General features: G+C 39.2%; 1 protein-coding gene across 2 annotated transcripts; it reads left to right on the top strand.

Moving 5' to 3' along the window:
• Positions 1 to 612: 612 nt before the first annotated feature.
• Positions 613 to 19,083, top strand: MMADHC (metabolism of cobalamin associated D). 2 transcript variants are annotated; one of them, XM_074967326.1, is made up of 8 exons: positions 613 to 756; positions 1,394 to 1,439; positions 5,221 to 5,365; positions 5,616 to 5,833; positions 9,117 to 9,222; positions 11,289 to 11,419; positions 14,304 to 14,390; positions 17,996 to 19,083. In XM_074967326.1, exons 2-8 carry the CDS (start codon positions 1,431 to 1,433, stop codon positions 18,188 to 18,190), a joined length of 891 nt encoding a protein of 296 aa, XP_074823427.1. In that variant the 5' UTR covers positions 613 to 756; positions 1,394 to 1,430; the 3' UTR covers positions 18,191 to 19,083. The 2 variants fall into 2 exon arrangements, with proteins under 2 accessions (XP_074823427.1, XP_074823428.1); XM_074967327.1 differs by lacking the exon at positions 613 to 756 and adding an exon at positions 921 to 1,310.
• The last annotated feature ends 1,988 nt before the right edge of the window (positions 19,084 to 21,071 follow it).

Genomic DNA, 21,071 nt, shown 5'->3' with positions numbered 1-21,071 from the left:
CAGGGCCCTGCTCTCTGTGTCAATGCAAGAGCTGCTAGTATGGATGCCCTCTGCTGACACGAGGCGCTAGTGTGGACATGCAACTGTGATTTTAAATAAAGCGGCATAACTTTTGCCGACAAAACCTTGTAGCGTAGACAAGGCCCAAGTGAAGGTGTTTGCAGGGTTGCTGCAGCTGTGCTGGCCCCAGGATGCTGGAGACCGGGTGGGGGAGGCAATCTCCTGTGCGGGCCCCTGAAGGAGAGTGCTGTGTAGCTGGAAAGCTTGTCTCTCTCCTCTACAGAAGTGGGTCCAACAGACGTGACCTGGCTTCTCTCTCTAGTGAATCCTGGCACCGGTGCAGCTCAAGGACTCAGTGCTCTGCCTTGAGCTGTGCCAGGGGCTCCCCGGCTGGCGGCTGCCCGCGGGGGCCCGGGGTCGTGTCCCCTGCGGGCGGAGATCCCGGCGGGGGCCGCTGACCGCGCGTGCCGCACGGCCACCGCCAGCCCCAGCGAGTCCCTTTCCGCCGCTGGCCTCATCGATGGACTCGGCGATCTCCCCCACCGCCTCGATGCAGCGTGGGTCGATTTGCTCCGCCTGTTGCGCGGAGACGGAATCCCCGCTCTCGCGAGCCCGAAGGCGGGCCTGTGCCGCGAGCGCACCGATTCGCGCAGCCCGCTCTGCGGCCTGAGTGAGCTCGGCGCTCTCCTCATCGATGCTCTCCCGGAGTCGATTCCTTGGCCGCGGCGCCATTTTGCAGGAAGAGCGGGGAGAGAGGTAGGAGCCTGGCCGCGGGCCTCAGCCCCTGTTCCTCCGCGGGGCTGCACAAGCCCGTGGCCGTGGGTCGGGCTGGCCCAAGCCCCGGCGGGCGCCGCGCCGCGTAGCTGCCGGGTGCGAGCTGGACCCGCAGAGGCTGTCGTGCCGGGACAAGCCGCGTCTGCCCTCGGGGGGCTGCTGGTTAAAGGCGCTGACCCTGCGCTGCGAGGCGGGGGCTGCTGGCCGGTACTAGGTTGAGGCTGCAGTAAATCGCCTCCCTGCTGGCGTCTCCCAGCGCAGGAGTTTCAACTTCCCGCTGAGCAGCCTCGGCTCGGGTTAGCCAAAGGGCGGCGCGGCCGGCAGGGGCCTGGCACTTCCGCGGGCCGCGGCGGCCTGTTCAGGGTGGGGGCTGTCTGCAGCCTGGCCCGTTTCGTCTTGGGTGGATGGCCCCAGGCTCCCTGCACGCTGTCGGCGGAGTGCGGGCGATGGTGCGGTCCCGTCTGGAAGCGGTGAGGGAGAGCTGCAGTGCGGTGGGGCGCCCGAGCAGCACGGGAGCAGTTGCCTGTTCTAGATAGGTTTGTATGCCATCCTCATAAGCATAGTGTCTGGCGCTATGTAACCGATCGCTGGTGTGTGATACGTCTTTCTTCTGTTTCAGGAAGAATTTTATTTAAATAGAGAAACAACCCTCAGAAATGGCCAATGTGAGTAATTTAGTCATTGAGCTCTGCTACCAATAGCTTATAATGTTAGTTGTATCATTAAGCTAAACAGCATTAAGCAGGAAACTTAATTTTCATTTGTATTGTGGCTTCCGTTGGATGCCATGAAAGACTCCCCATGCCCCTCATATCTGACAAGATTAGACCTGAAGGAGAGCTGTGTGTAAGCTCAAAATCTTGTCTCTCTCATCAGCAGAAGTTGGTTCAGTAAAAGATATTACCTTACCTGTCTTGTGTCTCTAAGATAAGACAACATGCAAACTACAAAAAATTTTGTTAATATTTTATATGGCACCAGATTCTCTTTTATTTTTTCATGGCATGAGTGAAATTCTGTGCAGTTTTCCTATATAATGTTAGGTTGTTCATAAAAGGTTCTGTTGCACACAACTTTTTTTTTTTTTCCGTAAAAACAATGTTGGATTCTTGACTGATAGAAAAATTTGGTTGGCTGAATTTTTCAGGCTGATTTATAAATTCATGTTTGTCCCCAATCCTTATGCACTCCAAACACTTATGCACATGCTTCAGTCCCCCCACTCCTGGGGTCGTGTGGTAATTTTTATTGTTAGAATTTTTGTTGGGGTCATGTCACAATGAAGTTTGAGAACCCCTGATATAGGGTATTCTTTTACACAAGATTTTACATAAGATAATGTAAACTGTAAGGGTAAAGATTAAGTGGTTGTACTGTGTGTACAATAAAGTAAGAGTATAGGTCTGTTCTGTGTCTTGAATATATTTTAATGTTTATTATAGAGTTTAAAAAATTGTTTTTTAAAATTGTCCAGCAATCTAAATCATTTATCTTGTGTAAATCTTTCACATTAAATAGCAAATTTTGATATTTCAGAGGATGCTTTGGCAGCACAAATTGTAATTTTAAAAAGTGAGTTCTGATTGTGCTGATATTAACTGTAAAAATTATTTGATTGAATAGTGTGAAATACAAGGCTGTGAAAGCCGTTACTTAAGGCTGATTTCAAGTAATTGTGTACTGATTTTGAGCACTTTGAGATCTAAGGATAACAAATGCTGTAAGGCCCTGATCCTGGAAGTATGAACATGGATAATCTGATTTATGTCAGTGACATTCTTTGTGGGTGTGTGTTTGTAGAATTGGGCCTTACGTGTTAAGTTTTATTATTTTGATATTCCTGGATGGTGCCCCATTTCAAGTAAAGCATTAGGGTGGAATCAGATTGCACTATGCTGTGATGTGGCTTTTGAATTTAATGGAATTTTGGGCCCAAAATTCCAACTTAAAGTCTAGATTCCTGCAAATGCTGGTGCATGTCAAGTGCTTATATGAACATGTATAAGTGTCTGCAGGATTGTGGTGTTTGTCTTTTAAAAAGATAAGGTGGTTGAGGTAATGTATTTTATTGGACCAACTTCTTTAGGTCAGAAGCTTAAAAGCTTGTCTCTCTCATTAACAGAAGAGCTCGGTGTAAGCTCAAAAGCTTCTTTCTCTCACCAATAGAAGTTGGTCCGGGAGTGGGCAACCTGTGGCTCTGGAGCCACATGCAGTTCTTCAGAAGTTAATATGCGGCTCCTTGTGTAGGGACCGACTCGGGGGCTGGAGCTACAGGCACCAGCTTTCCAGTGTTCTGGGGGGTGCTCACTGCTCAACCCCTGGCTCTGCCACAAGCCCTGCCCCCACTCCACCCCCTCCCCTGAGCCTGCCATGCCCTCGCTCCTCTCTTCCGTCCCTCCTCCCCCCCCCCCCCCCCCCAGCCTCCTGCATGTCATGAAACAGCTGATCAGGAGGGACAGGGAGGTGCTGGTGGCGGGGCTGCCAGTGGGCAGGAGGTGCTGGGAAGTGGGGGATGGAGCGGATGGGGGGCTGCTGACATATTACTGTGGTTCTTTGGCAATGTACATTGGTAAATTCTGTCTCCTTCTCAGGCTCAGGTTGGCCACTCCTGTTGGTCAAATAAAAGATATTAGACCACCACAGCTACAACAACATGGCATACAAGAAGTGTTTGGTTTTGGTCAGATATTGTCTGTTTAATATGTATTGTAGATAATAGACATCCTTTTTTTGTTAATGTATAAGGCACACTAGCCTTTACTATGTAAAGGCTTTGTGTTCAGGTTGGCTGGCTTAGGTCCTGATCCTGCATACATGCACGTGTCTAACTTTAGCATGTGAGCCGTTCCATTAAAGTCAATAAGACTACTCACATGCTTAAAGTTAAGTGTGTACAGACATGTGTATAGCACTGGAGCCTTAAGATTTAGTCCTATCCTGAAAATCTTTTCGACAATTTCCCCCCAGTTCTAGGAAAGTAGAACAAAGGCCCAAAAAGTGTCTCACAAGATGAACTTAAATTGTGCAGCAAGACTGGGTTTTTAGGGCACTGCAGTTCAGCACGTTGAACATCTTGTGGTAGCTCTAAGTATGTTAAAAATGAAGAGGTTTATTTAGTTAAATATAATGGTATTATTATTTTTGGTATTCAGATTCAATTTATTTTACTGTTCCTAAACATTTGAATTGGCTACAGATTTGTTTTTTGAGTGCATAATTAGATCGTTGAAGTTGAGAAACTAGAAGTTGTTGGAAACTTGAAGTTATAGCAGTTAGATAGTAGTTGGAGTTCTTGAAACTTGGGGAGAAGATTAAATTTGTGGGCTTAAGCACGTTAGCTGGATATTTTTGCTAAACCAATCAACAGTAAAATAGTGAACAGTGTTGACATTTAAATTTATCATCATTAGGATTCAGAGTTAACAACATTGAGATGAATTGGAGTTGGTCACGCTTCCGAGTGCTGTTGTTTCAGGCTGTTTGCAGACTCGGGAAGACAACATTGCATCCATTTACACTCGGTTTGTTTTTTAAGGTTTTCTTTGTTGTTATAGAAGTAGGTGTTGTCTCTTTGTTTTTGTATTTTTGTAACTGAACACTTAGACTTGGAAACACAATTCTGTCGCAGATTCTGCCTCTGCAGAATACACGAGCTGTGTGACCTTCTGATTATAAACCCATATTGCTGGCTTTTTGCAGCTGAAAATATGTGTTGTGTCTGCAGAGCAAAATAATGTTGTCGGTACTAATTTTAGGCTTCCCTGGCTTGACTGTGTCCCTCAAGTTGTAATATTGCAGGTAGATGGTATAGTGACTGAATTCCTACTCCTGCCCATTCTGATAATTTGGTTTTAAAATAAATTTGTGTGCGCACTCTGTGTGCGCTTTGGCATTCTTTTTACATTTTATTATTATTCTGAGTATCCTGTAATACCTTTGCACAAGGGGATGGACTAAAAACAGTGCTAGTCTGTAGGGCAAAGCACAGAGATTAGATATCAGTATTTACTTATCTAAAATATTTTGATGGATCCTAAGATCAACTTTCCTGATTGTTTTGTATTTTTGGGGTTTTGAGTTTTTTTTCAAATGTAACAGCAGGGGAAATGATACCTAGTGTATCATGACCCTATTCATAAACATATTTACATTCATGTGTTGTCACAATGATACCCCTGGCTCTTAACCCCTTTCTAACTGTAGCTCAAATGTGGAGGTATTTCATTGTGCATTTTTGTTTGCATTATGCAGTTTTCTTTTATCAAAATTGAATAGGAAACTTACAGTACTAATAAAGTGTAAAAAATACAATTAATGACACTTCATTGCATAAAGTTTTTCTTTATGGAGTTACATGTAGTTTTGTATTCTAAAAAGTTAAATATAAATTCATGGATCACTTTTACTTGCAACTATGACACTCAGTTGTGCTTTTGTCCTCTTTAGGTGCTCTGTAACAGAGCAAGACTGGTGACCTATCTACCAGGATTTTACTCCTTGGTCAGAAGGGTTGTAAATCCCAAGGCTTTTTCCACAGCAGGATCTTCTGGCTCAGATGAGCCTCACATTGCTGCTACACCTCCTGATATATGTAAGAAAAAATAAACAAATTTTGTTACATATACTGCCTGCCAGAGTAACTATCTGTCTCAAATAAATAGAGATAAAATTACTTTTGTTTTTAATATGGTGAATCATTTCGTTTTTTCACTTAATCTTTGTGATTACTTTTTTTTTTTCTGTTTTACGTGATTGCACTCAAATGTTTTTTATTTGGGGGTTAAAAATAAGTGTATATTTTTTCAATGTGAAGAATAATGTAAGCACTCAATTTTTAACAGGTCCAAGAACTGTGTGGCCAGATGAAGTAATGGGACCATTTGGTCCTCAGGACCAGAGATTCCAGCTCCCTGGTAATATAGGTTTTGATTGTCACCTAAATGGTACAGCTTCTCAGAAGAAAACACAAGTTCATAAAAGTTTGCCTGATATATTAGTGGAGCCCTTATCAAGTGAGAGACATGAATTTGTGATGGCACAATACATAAATGAGTTTCAGGTAAGAACAGTAATTTAATACATGAAGCTGAAAATTGTAGTAGTGTTTTGATTTTCTTATATGCCCGAGAGTAATCTCCCAAAATTAGAATATTGATAGTGCTCTGAAAGTGATGTAAGATGAAAATGAACAGAGATGGGGGGGGGGAGGGATCATATAGAACATTTCCCCAAGAAAATCATCAACTGTCTCCTTTAAAACCCTTGACGCTATGAGTAATGCGAATTTTTTTTGCAAAATGTCTAATGAAATAGCATTTTAAATAGCTGCTTATTTGTATTAGCTATATGAAGACAAGATTACGTCAATTTAACTTTAAAACAAATTGTTGACTTAGTCTTATTGATCTGTTTTTTGCAAAAAGATCAATAAGACTGTTAATTGTTAAATTTTAATGATTTCCTTTAGATTGCATGGGTCTAATTCATTAGGACAAAGTCTCCCTTATTTGTGCTTGTGGTTCTTGTGTGCTCATGAAAGCCAACATGAGAAGTGTACTAACTAAACTTGATTGTAGTTGAAGTTACTCCCTTTTGGGAATAGCAAAGCTCACAATGATTCAGAGATGCCTTATTAACAGTAGGCAGTTTGACTATTATATTTGCTGGCCTTGCATATTAAGAAATTTTTAGCTCCTGTATAATGTCATCAGTGATACTGAGACCTCACTGGTTTTGGAGCCAAATTAGCGATCAACATTACCCAAAAAAGCCGCAGTAGTATGAATTCATTATTTTCTTTACTCTGTGTGTGTGTGTGTGTGTAAGTAAGTAAGTAATATATTCTCACAGCAAAATGACTGGCCAAGTATTATTATTTATCAACTCCAATTGATTATAATAACATAGTAAAAGCAGCCTGATTGGCTAATAGCTTAGGTTAAATAATTAAATCACAGTGTCTTAATATCACTACAAAGAGCTTCAGGAGATGCGTTAAAGAGCCACTTTCTGCTCCCAAGCCTCAGTCTGAGTATCGCTGAGCTAGTATATTAGCTTTTCACAGCCCACATGAATTTTGTGGCATCCTCAAACACAGGAAATCAGTTTAAAAATTATGATAAACTATTTTTATGTAAAAATGCTGTACAGTATTTCTTGTGTACATATAACCTGAGTTTGAACAATCCATTTGCCCATAGTGAGCTTTTCTGGCTCAGCGCCTTGAACTTCTGTGGGATCAAAGCTTTAGTTTAAAAAAAAAAAAAAAATGAACCAAGTGTAATTGACACAGGTTCTGTCTGGCTGCAAGTAACTCTGTAGACTGAAAGCTCCAATGCCTCTACTGCTGCTTATAGCTTTGCCAAGCTGTTGTAGAGAGAAGACTGAGAAGAGCACTGTCAGTTTCCACTGCTGCTGTTCAGGATGGTGTACACAAGAATCGGGTCAATTTCACGCTGCTGCTGTTTGGAAAAGTTCTGAGTATTAGTAAAGGCAAACACTGAAGCTTTTCTCTTGGGAACAGGAAACGGAGGCAAGGGAAGGGTAGAGTAGCAGAGATCCCTTCACTCCCCCCCACACCTGGTCCCATAGCAACTAGAAAGCAGCAGGAGGTTAGAATAGCAGAGAGATCCAGCTCCCCCATCAGAGGAGCCAGGAGAGGTGTTTAAGTAGCCAAGGCCCAACTACCTTTCAGTGGCCAGAGTGTACTGGGGTGGATTTCAAATTTATCTGACTCTGATGTGCCGAAGGTTGATACAAAAGATAGAGCCTCTGAATAGGGTGAATAGACAGCACCCTGGTAAAAATACCAGCTCACTTCCTTTTCCCAGCAGTTGTGAAGAGGAAGAGTGGATATTGGTTTTTGATAACTAGGTTTAATCCTCTGGCTATTGGATGTCCTGTAAATTTGTAAGCCTTGTAAGTGGAAGGACTGGTTGGATGTGGGACAAAAGAGAGAGGAAGAGCAATGAGAGACGCAGTCAGAAAACAGCAGTGTTATCTGAGTATGAAAACACGTGCACCCAGACTGCAGTTAGTGAGTTTTTGTGAATTCTTTGGCAAGATCAGAAGATCCACTAGGTTATTTTCCACACTGAGAGGAAAACAGAAGAAACCTGCTTGATGATTAACATTTTATAGCAAAATGCTAACCTAACATGTTGAGCCTTTTTAAAAGGAATAGTTTTATAGACTGACCATGTGCCTCTGCATTTGCTGCAGCTGAAGATGCTCTACAAACATACTGTACATACTGTCCTCTTAGAAAAAACGTATTTACTAGTTCAACATTATTAGACTGTCAAAGGGAATTGCTACATTAGCTCGCTGGAATCCCATATTAATGGTAAAATAACTTTCATATTATATGTGGATTAAAGAGCCAAGAAATCCATGTTGAGGTATAGAACAGATGTGGAAAGCCTGATGTAACATTTCACTCTCCCATAGCAGATGGCTCTTTTCGTTGTCCTCTTAGTTACAGGAGTAAACTGCAGTTCTTAACTTGCAGAACTTCCACATGAAAGGCAGCTACAGAACCCAAATTTTAGCAACTAGAGCCCTAGATTAGTAGCTTTAGTTATTAAAGAGCTTATATGGCAGTAGTAGTGGATAGTTTTAGCTGTGAGGCTACAACAGTTGCAAAATTTGCTTGCAAAATATCAAGCTTAGGAGCACTGCATAATTCTATGTAAATTTTTGTTTTGACTCCTGTAGTGGTATATCTACATCTGTTTAGTTTTTTTCGTTGCAGCACACATTAAAGATTTATAAAGCCATTTTCATGCATTCATAAAGTGATACGTTTAGCAATTTGTTTTATCCATTTATTTGAATGCTATAGGTGTAATGTAAGTACAATTAAATAAAAAGTAGTGTATTTAGACACATCTGATATATGAAAATGGGATAGGTAAATGCTGTGATAAGTTCAAAACTCATTTGTTACACATTTAAGAACTTTTTTTTTTTTAAATAACGATACATAGGGCTGATATTGCAGCTTCCCTTACACAAGTAATTACAATTGACTTCAGTGGTTATAGGATTAGATTTAGGAGAAGGGTTATCTTGATAAATCATAGGCTTGGGAGTCAGGCGACCTAATTCTGATGTTGTTCAAAAAAGCCTCAGTTTCTCTGCCTATAAAATGGAGTGATGAGGTTTAGGGACTTGTTGCAAACTTTGTGAACAGCCTTTACTGAGTGGAACTACTATGAATAAGCATCTGCAGGATCTCAGGATTACACAACTCCAGTCGGAAATACTATTTTAATTGTTAATCATGTCACACATTATATAAACCTGAAAGTTACCATTTGTATTTCCTTGATTTTCCTCAGGGCACTGATGTCCCTCCTAAACAGCAAATAAGTAATGCTGAAACATACTTTGAAAATGCTAAGATAGAATGTGCAATACAAACTTGTCCAGAACTGTTACGAAAAGGTACATCTTTCACATTTTTGAACAATTTAATTTTTAAGGTTTTATGAAGTAAAAATATATAAATAGTTTCTCACCATCAGACCAAGGTTGCGGAATATGTGAATTATTGTTCCTATAGCTTCACATTATTAAATGCAATAATAATCCAAATTCCTGGATGATTACTAAAAGGTTTACATTTTACATAATGAAAATCCTTAACTCTATATGAAAATTCATACAAAATTGTTGTACAAGTAACAGCAATATTTATAAAGTAATTAATTTAAAAAGTAATGACTCAGTAGTAAAATTAAAAGGTCAGCCGAAGTCTTTTTTTTTTTTTTTTAAAGGCATGATACACTCATAGTCTGACCCGAACTACCTCTGTAGCTGCTGTGTGTGCACCCGTATCAGCTTATGATCCAATGGATTGTGTAGGGATGCTTGCCATATCTGAACCACTCTTCTGCCCTGTGTTCACATGGGGAGAATTGCCATGGAAGTACTGAATCCCATTATCTGGCTTCTCCTCTTTCTAGTCCTCCGCAGAAACAGTTTTGGATGGACTTGGGGTATAGCATGACTGCAGGACTCTTGGGGCTAGGTTAACAAAGGGTCTTGGGTGCCTATGTTTTTGCAGTAAAGTTTCCTAGGTACCTGTTTCTGCTACATTGCTGTCAGCAGCTGAAGCCCCAGTGCAATCCACAAACTGGGGGAAGTTAGACAGAGGAGCACCTGTCTCACCTGCAGAGCTCAATCCAGTAGGCATGCTCAGAGGCTGCCTAACTCCACATGCATGGTGAGGAACACACCTCCCTCAACTTTTAGATCAGTGCTTAGAGTGCTCCCCTGGAATGTGGGAGACACCAGTTTTCTGATGAGAAGCAATTTGAAGAAGGATCTGCCACTCAGGTGAGTGCCCTAACCACTAGGCTATGGGATATTGTGATGTGGGTCTCCCTTAGTTTCTCCTGTTGAAGCTGTTCCACTGTGGATAAATAGAGGTACTGGAGATGGGGGACTGTATCCATGGTCTCCCACCTCCCAGGAGAGTGCCCTATCCATCAGATTATAGATTTATTCCTGATGTTTCTGGCCCAATGACTTCTCCTCCTCCTCCTCCATGCATTAGGCTCTAGGAAAAGGCTCCCAGCTGTGAATCCCAACTAGAAAGAGGCACCTTCTTGTGGACTTAGGCATGTCATACCCAGGCCGAAAATTTCAAGACCACAAGTATGAAATAGTCTTAAAAAGCAGTCCAAAGGTCCCAAAAGTTGTGGGGGTGGGGCTTGTCATGTCATAATGCTGAGTGTAGGGAGACAGGTCATGGTCCAAAAAAAAAAAGAAACCCAGAGAGAAAGCGGCTCTTGGAGTGCAGCAGAAAAACCCACAGGCCACAACTGAGCAAAAAACCCCACCAATTTTGAAAAAGGTAAGCCCAAATTTGCTTAAAGTAAGCTGTTTTGCCAATGTCTAATTATGTGAGAGGGACAGAGTTTAGAATACCCTCTTTTCCTCAGCATCTCCCCTTAGCTAGCTTAGGCAGTTCTTCAGTCAACATGATGCCTTTTGTGAATCCCATTCTTAGGTGCCTGTCTCTCCCCATCATTACATAGGGAGTCTGAGCACCTAACCCAGGCTTTGTGAATCCCAGTAATTTTGTACTTCTCTAAAAGTTGGGTGTTATGACATTGTGTCACCACACCTGAGTCCATTTGTGAATCTAGCCCTTGGCCTACAGTGTAAACACACAGTTCATACAAGGATAATTAACACCTGTAGTTTAATTGTAATTACGTCTTGCTGTACTATAGTATGTTTTAAAAGAATAACATCTCATTAGCATAATACTTGGGTATCTAACTTAGCTACTAAGTCTTTGCTGAGCAGTAAGATAGTTATTTACATGCACATTTTAAAATGTACAGATTGGTGAAGTTTCATTATTACAACAGTTTAAGTGAAATGTAGCACACTGAATGAAAAGCTCCTGACGTTTGAGGCATTCTGTCTGAAGTAGAAAAAGCATAAAATATACAAAACCAACCCATTACACTCTTAACATGCTGATTCCATTTCTCTAGACTTTGAATCAATGTTTCCAGAGGTGACTGCCAATAATCTAACAGTACTAACCATAACCCAGAAAACGAAAAATGATATGACTGTATGGAGTGAAGAAGTGGAAGATGAGAGAGAATTGTTATTAGAAAATGTAAGTATTATTTGTATTTAGTGTCAGCATATTCTTATATGTGGACATATCTTTTGTAGATGGGGCCCTTTTTTGTTTGTTTAGACCTAATTTAGTTCTGGAACTGACTTACTGTCTAATTTTCTTAGACCAATCCCTTGACCTAGCCAGTATAATTTTTTCTATTGGTAAAATGGGGATCATGAACTTCACCAGTTTTACAAAACTCTCTTTGATATCTTTTGATGAAAATGCTAAATATTAATCTTATTTGGGGGGATGATTTAAGGAGTCATCTTGTTATGTGGCAATGCGTTAAAGCCTTTTCATATATTACCCAAGATACTTGGTTTTATAATCTGTCAAGATTCTACAAGCAATAACGGCTATCTTTTATTATCACTGTAGTTCAAGAGCAATGTGTTTCATGCTGTTTTGTTGCTTTGCATGATTTAATTCTCATCCTTCCATAGTGTTTGCTAAATTGGCCTGTTTTATAACCTCCAAAGCCATGATTGGTCACTTTTTTTTTAATATTCTAACAATGTATTCAGTTAAGGCTTTTAACCTGAATGTCATTGACTTTTACAAATTAATCTTCCACATTAACTTAATACAAGTGAATCTAGTTGCATTGCCACTAGAGGTCTCTTTCTAGAAAAAGCAACTTTGTTAATTTGTTGTTTATTCCAGCAGATGTCAGTGTTTACTGCTGACACTAATTTTCTTAACTGCATTATCTTAAAATATATCCCTCTAAAATGTTTGATTATGTTTTTTAAATCTCTCTAACGGATAGGTTCCCTTCCTGTAAGATGATTTTTGTCTACCAATCCATCTAATTATGGATGGGAGACAGCATCAGTAGAAATTAAGATGAAAACAGTTCTACTCACTATCTTTAAAATTATAAACTGCATTTATAAATTATCAGTAGAGGCAATGTAAGGGTTACTACAAGAAAAGGAATAAGCAGTCTGAAGTATCAGCATGAAGACTGCATACAAAGTAAAATTCCCTTCGTTTTAGTGTGTCCTTGTCTTTACATTATTTATGGTCTGTTGGTCTTTAGCATTGTAATCTGGTCTAATTATATGTTAATTGTCTTCTTTCTTCCTTGTGCACCTCCTTGTCAACTCTAATATAATCATTGTAAGGGTGTAGATGTAACCTCCTGGCCTAAAGGTTACTAACAGCAAATTCACAATAAAATGCCCTATTTGTTTGCTTTGTAGATGGTTAGAAATAACTTCAGAAGAACTAATTTAATGTGATAGGCTTTTGCTAAAGTAATGGGGGTTATTTATAGACATATCTGGGTGTTTACAGTAGGAAGACTCAAGTTTAAATTAACACATCACTTTAAGTGACTGCTCTGAGACCGTTACAACACTGGATCAAAATATCTGTTTTACCAAAAATGTATGCATTAAATGTGTCTTTAGATTTCTTACTTTTATGTCTGTGACTTACTTTAAAGTTTAAATTAGTCTTCAGATCCACTGAACCTTAAAGTAGAGAAATGGGAGAATAGATCAATAGTAAGGTAGAGCTCTTGATATTTTGGACCACTGGAAGGGACATGGACTGACTAATCAGCTTCTGAATTACTCTTCAAAAATTTTGAGACATAGGGCTGTGTCCAAACATTAGAAAAAATTTCAACTTTTACATTTATCAGGCATCTTTTTATTTTTAATAAAAAATAAGGAAATAAGTACACAATCTAAATTTTAAGTAAGATTAAGGAGTCTGGTCTTCCACTGCTCAGTAATATACCTGTGGATTAGGCTAGGACCTCATGATGTCATGTCCTCTTTTTTGTTCCTTTTTGTTGCAGTATCAAGGCAAAACAGCATAGTTTTACCAGCTGGGTTAACATGGTATCTAATCTGGTGTGTGTGTCACAACTTTGATAGTGTCTGTTTATGGTTTGTTTCTTTTAAATAAAATCTATTGGACAAATGAATACAAGATGCCATCAGAGACATTAAACCTTGGCCTTATCATGTCACCCAGATGTACTAAAAGTTGTTCCTAAAATATAAACTCCTTTCTTTTTATATGTTTTTGTGAGATGTTAGCATGACATGTTGTCATCCCTGGGTGCCTTGCTTGTTTCTGAAAAATATTGCTGTAAAACCTCAAAAGTTGTTAACCAGCCTCCTCCCATTTATTTGAAAAACACACAGTAGAACTTTCTTTTTATGGCCAGAAATGTTCGGAGGAGTTGAATTCTCCGCTAATCTTGCCCAATGGTTAACTACAACATGACAGCTGGTTTCAGTAGTCAAAGTATCAGATACTTACAAAACTATATTTTTAACTAGAAAGTTTGGTGTCCTGACTTATGTTTAAAAGGACTTGTAGTTAGACTTCCGTAATTCAAAGCAACCACACATTACTGTCCTGTTCTCCATGATATCTTCTAACAAAACTTTTTGGAAATACTTAAATAAAGTTGTATATTTAATGGCTTGTTGTAGCAAACTAGGAAATTCAGTTTTGATCTGTAAATGACTCATGAAGTAGAGAAATAACTGAAGCCATGTTTGACTTTTACAGAGGTTTAACAGGTATGATTCTGCAAACTGCATAAGCAATCAAAGCAATTAGATGATCCTTGAACAAACTGTTAATCCTCTACTGAGTGGCACAAAGAATTTCTTTTAAATCTCATGTGATTGTAGTGGCCTAATATATATTGTTAATTTTAATCTTTTTAGTACTGTTGTTGGCCTTTTTCGTTAAAAGGATGTTAAATCTGACATTTATTGGTGCAGGTTAGAGAGAGACTCTGCACTAGTTTTAACTTAAAAATTCATTCAGTATTTACATATAAAAGGAGCACTCCTTTTTAATGTAATTATTTCCTCCCACCTTTTTTTTTTTTTTTTTTCTTTAGTTTGTTAATGGTGCCAAGGAAATTTGCTATGTACTATTGTCTGAAGGCTATTGGGCTGACTTTATTGATCCATCATCAGGATTGGCGGTAAGTTACTCTGCTGAAAAGAATGGGTGGAGAATGGAGACTGATATAATAGACTGGCAATAGTATGTGGATCCTTTTACCTGTCAGTTACTGGTTCAAATCCAGCTCTTTTAGGTGTTGACCAAAAACTTTTTACCATCTGATAGCTTCCTTGGTGTCTTAAAGTGACATCATGGTTTTGGCCCAGTTGCCAGTTACTTTTTATCCACGCTACACGAGCCATCATTGCAGCTGCTACTCTGAAGAACAGTTGTAGCAAAGAAGCTAAGTAGTGGAGTATAGAAAATGAACTAGCTTCTCCTCCTTAGAAGTATACTGCAGAATGAGGTGGAAGTACATTAGTGCATATTTCTTCTCTGGAATATTTGATAGCACTTGAGTTCTTGGCCACCTTTTTTATGACAATAATTTTCTTTAAGACTGAACTTAATATTGTTCAGTATACAGTAAAACTACAGTAGTTAAATCCCCTTTTGCGGTAGCAATACAGTCGAATGCTCTATTTTAAGGTATACTGGTAGATGGCTAATAATTCAAATAGCCATCCATTCTGACTGAGGCTGCCAACTTTTTGAAAAAAGTTAAGACAAATAGAATACTGAACTGAATTGAAATTGACTGACTGCATTGCATGTCTTCATCCTTATTTATAGCATACTTTAAAAAAAAAAAAAAAAAAAAAAAGTACACCTCTAACACACTGACCAGAATTTCACAGCTATTTACCAACTGGGTAACAACAACCAAATAGTCTCCTAGCACTAGTCAATTATGTCCCCAGTATGTGGAATATATGCTAATATTATCCCTATTAAACAGTCATTGGCATTCATTATCAAGTTAAACTGGTTACCTGGAATATGTGTCATTAAAATTGCCATGCCTATTAAGTGCAATCTAGTTAAGTGGAGTTTACTAAGCTCTTCTTTTGTGGAAACATAAGTAATCCTCTTCAAGCACATAATATACAAGTCCAGCCCTTTTTCTGTGCAGGAATGAGCAACTTCAAGATTGTAGAGGACCACTAAAACCTTTTGCCTGGTCATACAGATTTTTTTATTTTTTTATTTTATTTTATTTTATTTTATTTTATTAAGATTGACCCAGGTTGCTGAGTGGTGTAGTCTTCTAGCAAAGCTGCTGCCTCATACCACTCAACTCCCCCATCAGTGTAGGCACAAACTGTCCCACACCACCTAGCTTCAGTTACTGCTTCACCATTGGCTGATTGGCTCTCAGCTCACAAACAATCAGATTCTGGCCAGCCACCCTGCCTCCATCAGCAGGTGGGGACAAGGCACACCTCTGCCATGGGGAGAGGAAGTAACCAGAGCTGACGAATGGGCTTCCCTTGTGGCGGAGCTTGTTGTCCAAGGGGAGTAGAGCAGAGGCTGGGAGCAGCAGGACCCTGTGTGGCAGATTGCAACACCAATCAAATTTGACCTGGCCACTCCTCTGTCTTACCAGCAAGGAAGGAGTTCCAGCACCTACCTTTGATTACTGCCTCCCCATTGGCAGAGGTGCACCCTGACATGCCCATAGTTTGGGGTCAGTTGCCCATCCCTGGCCTATGCCATTCTAGACTACAAAGTGAATTTTAACCAAAGCCTGGTGCAGGTTTGCATTGCTATATGAGAAAAATATTATAAATTCCTCCACATTAGAACATTCTAGCTGCAGAGCTAAGCATTTTTAGTGTATAAAGATTTTTTTTTTATTTTTTATTTTTTTTAACTGAATAAAGTCAGTGATCACTGTGGTGGGGAGGGAAAATAATATGTTTAGCTGGGCTTTCTTTAAAGCTGGTCATGGGACTACTGCAAATAATGCTGAATGCCCTAGCTCCATCCACCTTTTTAATTTAGTTCAAGGCAAAATAAATAGCTTTCTCTGTTTTTGTTGAAACTTACAAGTTTCTCACACTTTTATGCATTTATTGAGAAATTTGATGGCTTGCTTCTATCTTGTACTAAAAGTTCGGTAGAGGTGGGGAGTCTGCTTTTGGGCTCGATTCTGCAAATCTTAATCACAATGGGAAGCATTTACTCATAGATCTACTTACAGTGAAGTTTTCAAAATCAGTTCCTGTGCTGGGGAACTTCATAATATATCGCAAATACCTCAGTTTAAGAGCTGACCATGTGAAAGTGCTATTTGCATATATGCAGTTTAAGTGAAAAGACTTGGGCGTATTAAATCCTGTTTTAATAAGTGTCTGTATGCATGCCTCAGGTTTTTTTTCCTTATTTTGGTTTTAAATACTATTTAGTATATGAAATATGCTAGATTTTATAATGTGTATATTATCATTACTGAAATAAGAATCTTTGAGTACAGGATTGGGAACAGGAATTCCTACATTCTAATCCCAGTCCCAACACCCACTGCATCACTTTACACAAGTCATTTAATGTCTATGCCCCAGTTTCCTCATATATGAAATATGAATAGCCACCTGGAAGAAATATTGTATGGAATAATTAATATATGTAAAGCACCTTGAAGATGCAAAAACAACGAAGGGTCCAGTGGCACCTTAAAGACTGAGATTTATTTGGGTAAATCACTCTTAAGTGTTTTTAATTACAACCTTTACTATGAACAACATGTTTTCTGAAATTGGTATACAAAATCTTTTTAAAGAGGAAATACTTTTAAAATGTATAAATCTATAGCAATTTTCATTCACTTTTATTTCCAAAATGCAAAGAAAAATCTAAAAACTATTGGAGTATACCTCAATCATTTTATGGATGATGGTGTCTTTTAGAATCATCGTAGTTAAGATGGATCAGCTATTCCATTTAGAATCCCCCTTTTCTTTTCCAGGAGTTTACAGTTTTTCCATTCAAAAATTTTGGATATTTGATGTACCATGTTTCAGAAGCTGCATTTACTTCTAACAAAGGGGGGGAGGGAATAGTCTGAGAGCTTAATAAAATGTTAAATTTGTAAAGTATATAGGGATTTAAGAACTAAATTCCTGGTCCTGCAAGCTGTTCTGTGAGAGTGGGTGCCTGTGCCTTTTATTTCAGAAAGTAAAGCAAATTAGACAGTTAACCCTAAAAAGGTGTGCTTGTTAGCATGTACTTAAACTACTCTTCAGAAATAACTTTAATATAGTGGGCTCCTTTTAAAAGTTCTGCTGTTTTATTTTTTAATTTTACCATTTTAAGGATATTCTTTATCCTAAGGAATGCTTCAAGAAATGGTAAAATATTTCAAAACAAAACATATTTTTAAGGGCAACCACTGTACTCATGCCAAAATAAAGCTTACAAGGTGTTTGTTTATGTGTTTTAAACAACCTATGTCAAAATCCTTTGGGGCTAGGAATTAATTATGTGTTTCTCTTTTAAAAAATCAAAACCCAAAAAAACCTCCCTGTGTAGCTTATTCACAGTGAAATCACTTACTGATTTTTGGAAGCAGTTTTGTTACTAGTATTGTTAGGCTTGTGTTGGTGGTGGTGGTGGTGTTGTTTTTAACTCAGGTAGATCTGTAATATTTTAAACCTTAAACATCTGTTTTGTAAGATTGTCACTATGCTGAACTGATTAATCTAATATATCTTTAAAATATGACAATTGTCTCTCTTTCCCCAGTTTTTTGGACCATACACAAACAACACACTATTTGAAACAGATGAACGCTACTGCCATTTAGGATTCTGTGTTGATGACCTTGGCTGCTGCAAAGTTATTCGTCATAATCTCTGGGGTACTCATGTGGTTGTAGGAAGTATTTTCACAAGTGCTGAACCTGATAGCCCTATAATGAAGAAATTAAGTGGAAAATAGCAACTATGAGGTTCTTACAAGTTAATATTGGACCTGTGTATTTTTACTTGATGATTTGTCTATAAACACTGTCAGGAAATGGAGTTTTAGAGTATGCTCTTATAAATAATAAAATAACTGTTGTTTGTTTTTAGTCTGTGAGGAATACATATTCACCACATGATTTACACTGTTAATTGACAACATTTTAGTTGATAGGTATGCAGATATACCATATGATTTTTAAGCTGCAAGTTACCCCTGTCCTGAGTTGATTGAAAGTATAAAACCAAGCATAATTCAGGCACCTTCTGGTTGTTAATTGAAATACCTGTAGCTATCCATGATAACAAGATCACTCTGAACACATAGCTTTTCCATGCTGTGGAGATGGGACCTACTCTGTTCAGAGGGTCTTGATGTGCTGTCTAGGTATTCTCTCTGCTATCCAAAACAATGCCATATATATATATATATATGTACTTTGAGGTTTTGGGCCTTATCCCCGTGAATAAGATCCAGAGAAATGTTTGCAAGATTAGTAAGCACTGCTGTTTGCGAAACCAACTGAATTATTGCACAGAAATTTTTTTAAAAAATCTTGGTAGACACAAATTTAATATTAATTTGCTAAAAGAATGCTTGGTCTCTCAGTAAGACTGCAAATTGTCTTCTCCAATGAGGATCTCTACAGTAGTGTATTTTCACAAACATCTTATTGCAAAAATAAATTATTTTTTTTCTTTTTCATTTATGGAAGTAGACCACTGTCTCCTTGAAGAGTCTGACTAACCTAATTTGAATTTTAATAATTAACCGCAGTTAACCTCGCCAATGGGAGCTGCAGGTGCGGTGCTTGGGGAGGAAGCAGTGTGTGGAGCCCCCTGCCCCTAAGCATAGGAGCCGGGGGGGGGGGGGGGGGCATGCCGCTGCTTCCGGAAGCCTTGCAGAGCAGCCCCCGACCCCGCTGCCCAGGTGGAGTGCAGGAGCGGGGCAAGTCCCAGACCCCGCTCCCCGGTGGGAGCTCGAGGACTGGATTAAATTGGCTGGTGGGGCGGATGTGGCCCATGGGCTGTAGTTTGCCCACCCCTGGTCTAAAACTATACAGCATGAGAATTGTTATAAAGACAAATGAAGGCATAGCTCACCTCTTAATTTACACAGCTAAACATTGTACATTGCAAACCATCCATTCCTATCAAAGCTGAGGAAAAGCAGTTTGCAACAGATAAACTAGAAAATTAATTAGCTAAATTATTTGTCATCAGTTTTTGCTTTTTTTTGTTTTAATATCAAAATTGCTGTTAATGGGGTTGATACATTTTTAAAATAAAAGAGCAAGGTTAATTCCTGGTTCAATATATTTTAGCAATAAAATAACAAGTCTTTATTTCCTACTATTTTCGAAATAGCTAAAGACCAATAAGGTTGGCATGATCTGTTAATCTTAGGGAACTTTAACTCACTGCCACTGTAATCCTATATGGATGACTTGCATAAGATTGTGCTGGTGTTTATAACACTGACACAGGATTTTCATGATAAATTCTGAAAATGGGATTTATAACTGATATTAAACAATGAAATGTTGAATTGGGTGACTGCCCACAACAAAGATATTCAGGGGAATGGATATTGTCTCTCTTGCACATTGGTATATATTGACAGTCGATATTGACAGTGACTAGCAGATGAAATTTAATATTGATAAATGCACATTGGAAAATATAATTCCAACTACACATACAAAGTGATGGGGTCTAAAATGGCTGTTACCACTCAAGAAAGATCTTGGAGTTCTCTGAAAATATCTGCTCCAATACATACATATATAATTAGGATTGGAAAAGAGACAGACAAGTACAACGAAAATGACTAAAGGTATGGAAAAACTTCCATATGAGGTGAAATGAAAAAGACTGGGACTGTTCAGTTTAGCAAAGAGATGAGTAAGGAGGGATATGAGAGAGGTCTGTCAAGGCATGAATGGTGTGGAAAAAGTGAATAAAGAACTGTTAACCCTTCACTTAACAAAACCACCGGTCACCCAATGAAATTAATAGGCAGTAGGTTTAAAACAAACATAAAGTACTTCTTAAAACAACGTGCAGTCAACCTGTGAAACTCATTGTTAGGGGATGTTGTGAAGGTCAAAACTATAACTGGGTTCAAAAAAGAATTCGATAGCCAAGATGGACCTATCCTCCAGGAACCTATTACCCAGGATGGTCAGGGATGCCATTCCATACTCTGGATGTCTCTAAGCCTCTGACTGCCAGAAGCTGGGACTGGATGATGGGATGAATCCCTCAGTAAATTGCCTTACGTTCATTCCCTCTGAAGCATCTGGCACTGGCTAGTGTTGAAAGGCAGGATACGGGGCTAGATGGACTGTTTATAACTATCACCTACCTCATTGTAATTGAGAAGAGGTTTGGGAAAAACCTCCACCTGCCCAGTTTGATCAATGTGGAATAGAAAGTTGTTGATTAGCCGGTTATCAGTTGTGTGTGTCTCTTTCTCTAGAGCCAAATACTTTACTTGTGTTTAAATTGTTCTGCAAATCTTTAACATTAATGCTGTGATTCTCCTAAAAGGTGCTGGCTGCAGGAGTCTGCAAGAGCTGCTCCAGAGTTCAGTGGTGACATCTCTATACTTCCAAGGCTCATTCATGTCTTAGCAACTAGTGTGTGTATAAGCATGACCGCTGACTTGGTACCACAGGAGAAGTAGCATCTTGCAAAGCAAAGAGGTTGCTGATGCTTCAAACTACTACCCAAAGAAAATCTGGATGAGGCAGGGGACAGAAAGATGTACCTATTCTCCTCTCGTGAACCTTACCGATATTGTGGTAGTGTCTAAATGAGATCAGGGCCCTATTAGGCTGTACAGGTAGACCCAG

Source organism: Natator depressus, chromosome 11 (genome assembly GCF_965152275.1).
Source record: "Natator depressus isolate rNatDep1 chromosome 11, rNatDep2.hap1, whole genome shotgun sequence".
Classification (NCBI taxonomy): domain Eukaryota; kingdom Metazoa; phylum Chordata; order Testudines; family Cheloniidae; genus Natator; species Natator depressus.
This window is presented reverse-complemented; position numbering and strand designations above follow the sequence as displayed.

Bases quoted from the DNA above. Each gene is read 5' to 3' on its own strand.
- MMADHC (XM_074967326.1), top strand. The intron at 5,366-5,615 runs GTAAGAAAAAAT...AATTTTTAACAG, and splicing joins TGCTACACCTCCTGATATAT to GTCCAAGAACTGTGTGGCCA. The intron at 14,391-17,995 runs GTAAGTTACTCT...CTCTTTCCCCAG, and splicing joins ATCCATCATCAGGATTGGCG to TTTTTTGGACCATACACAAA.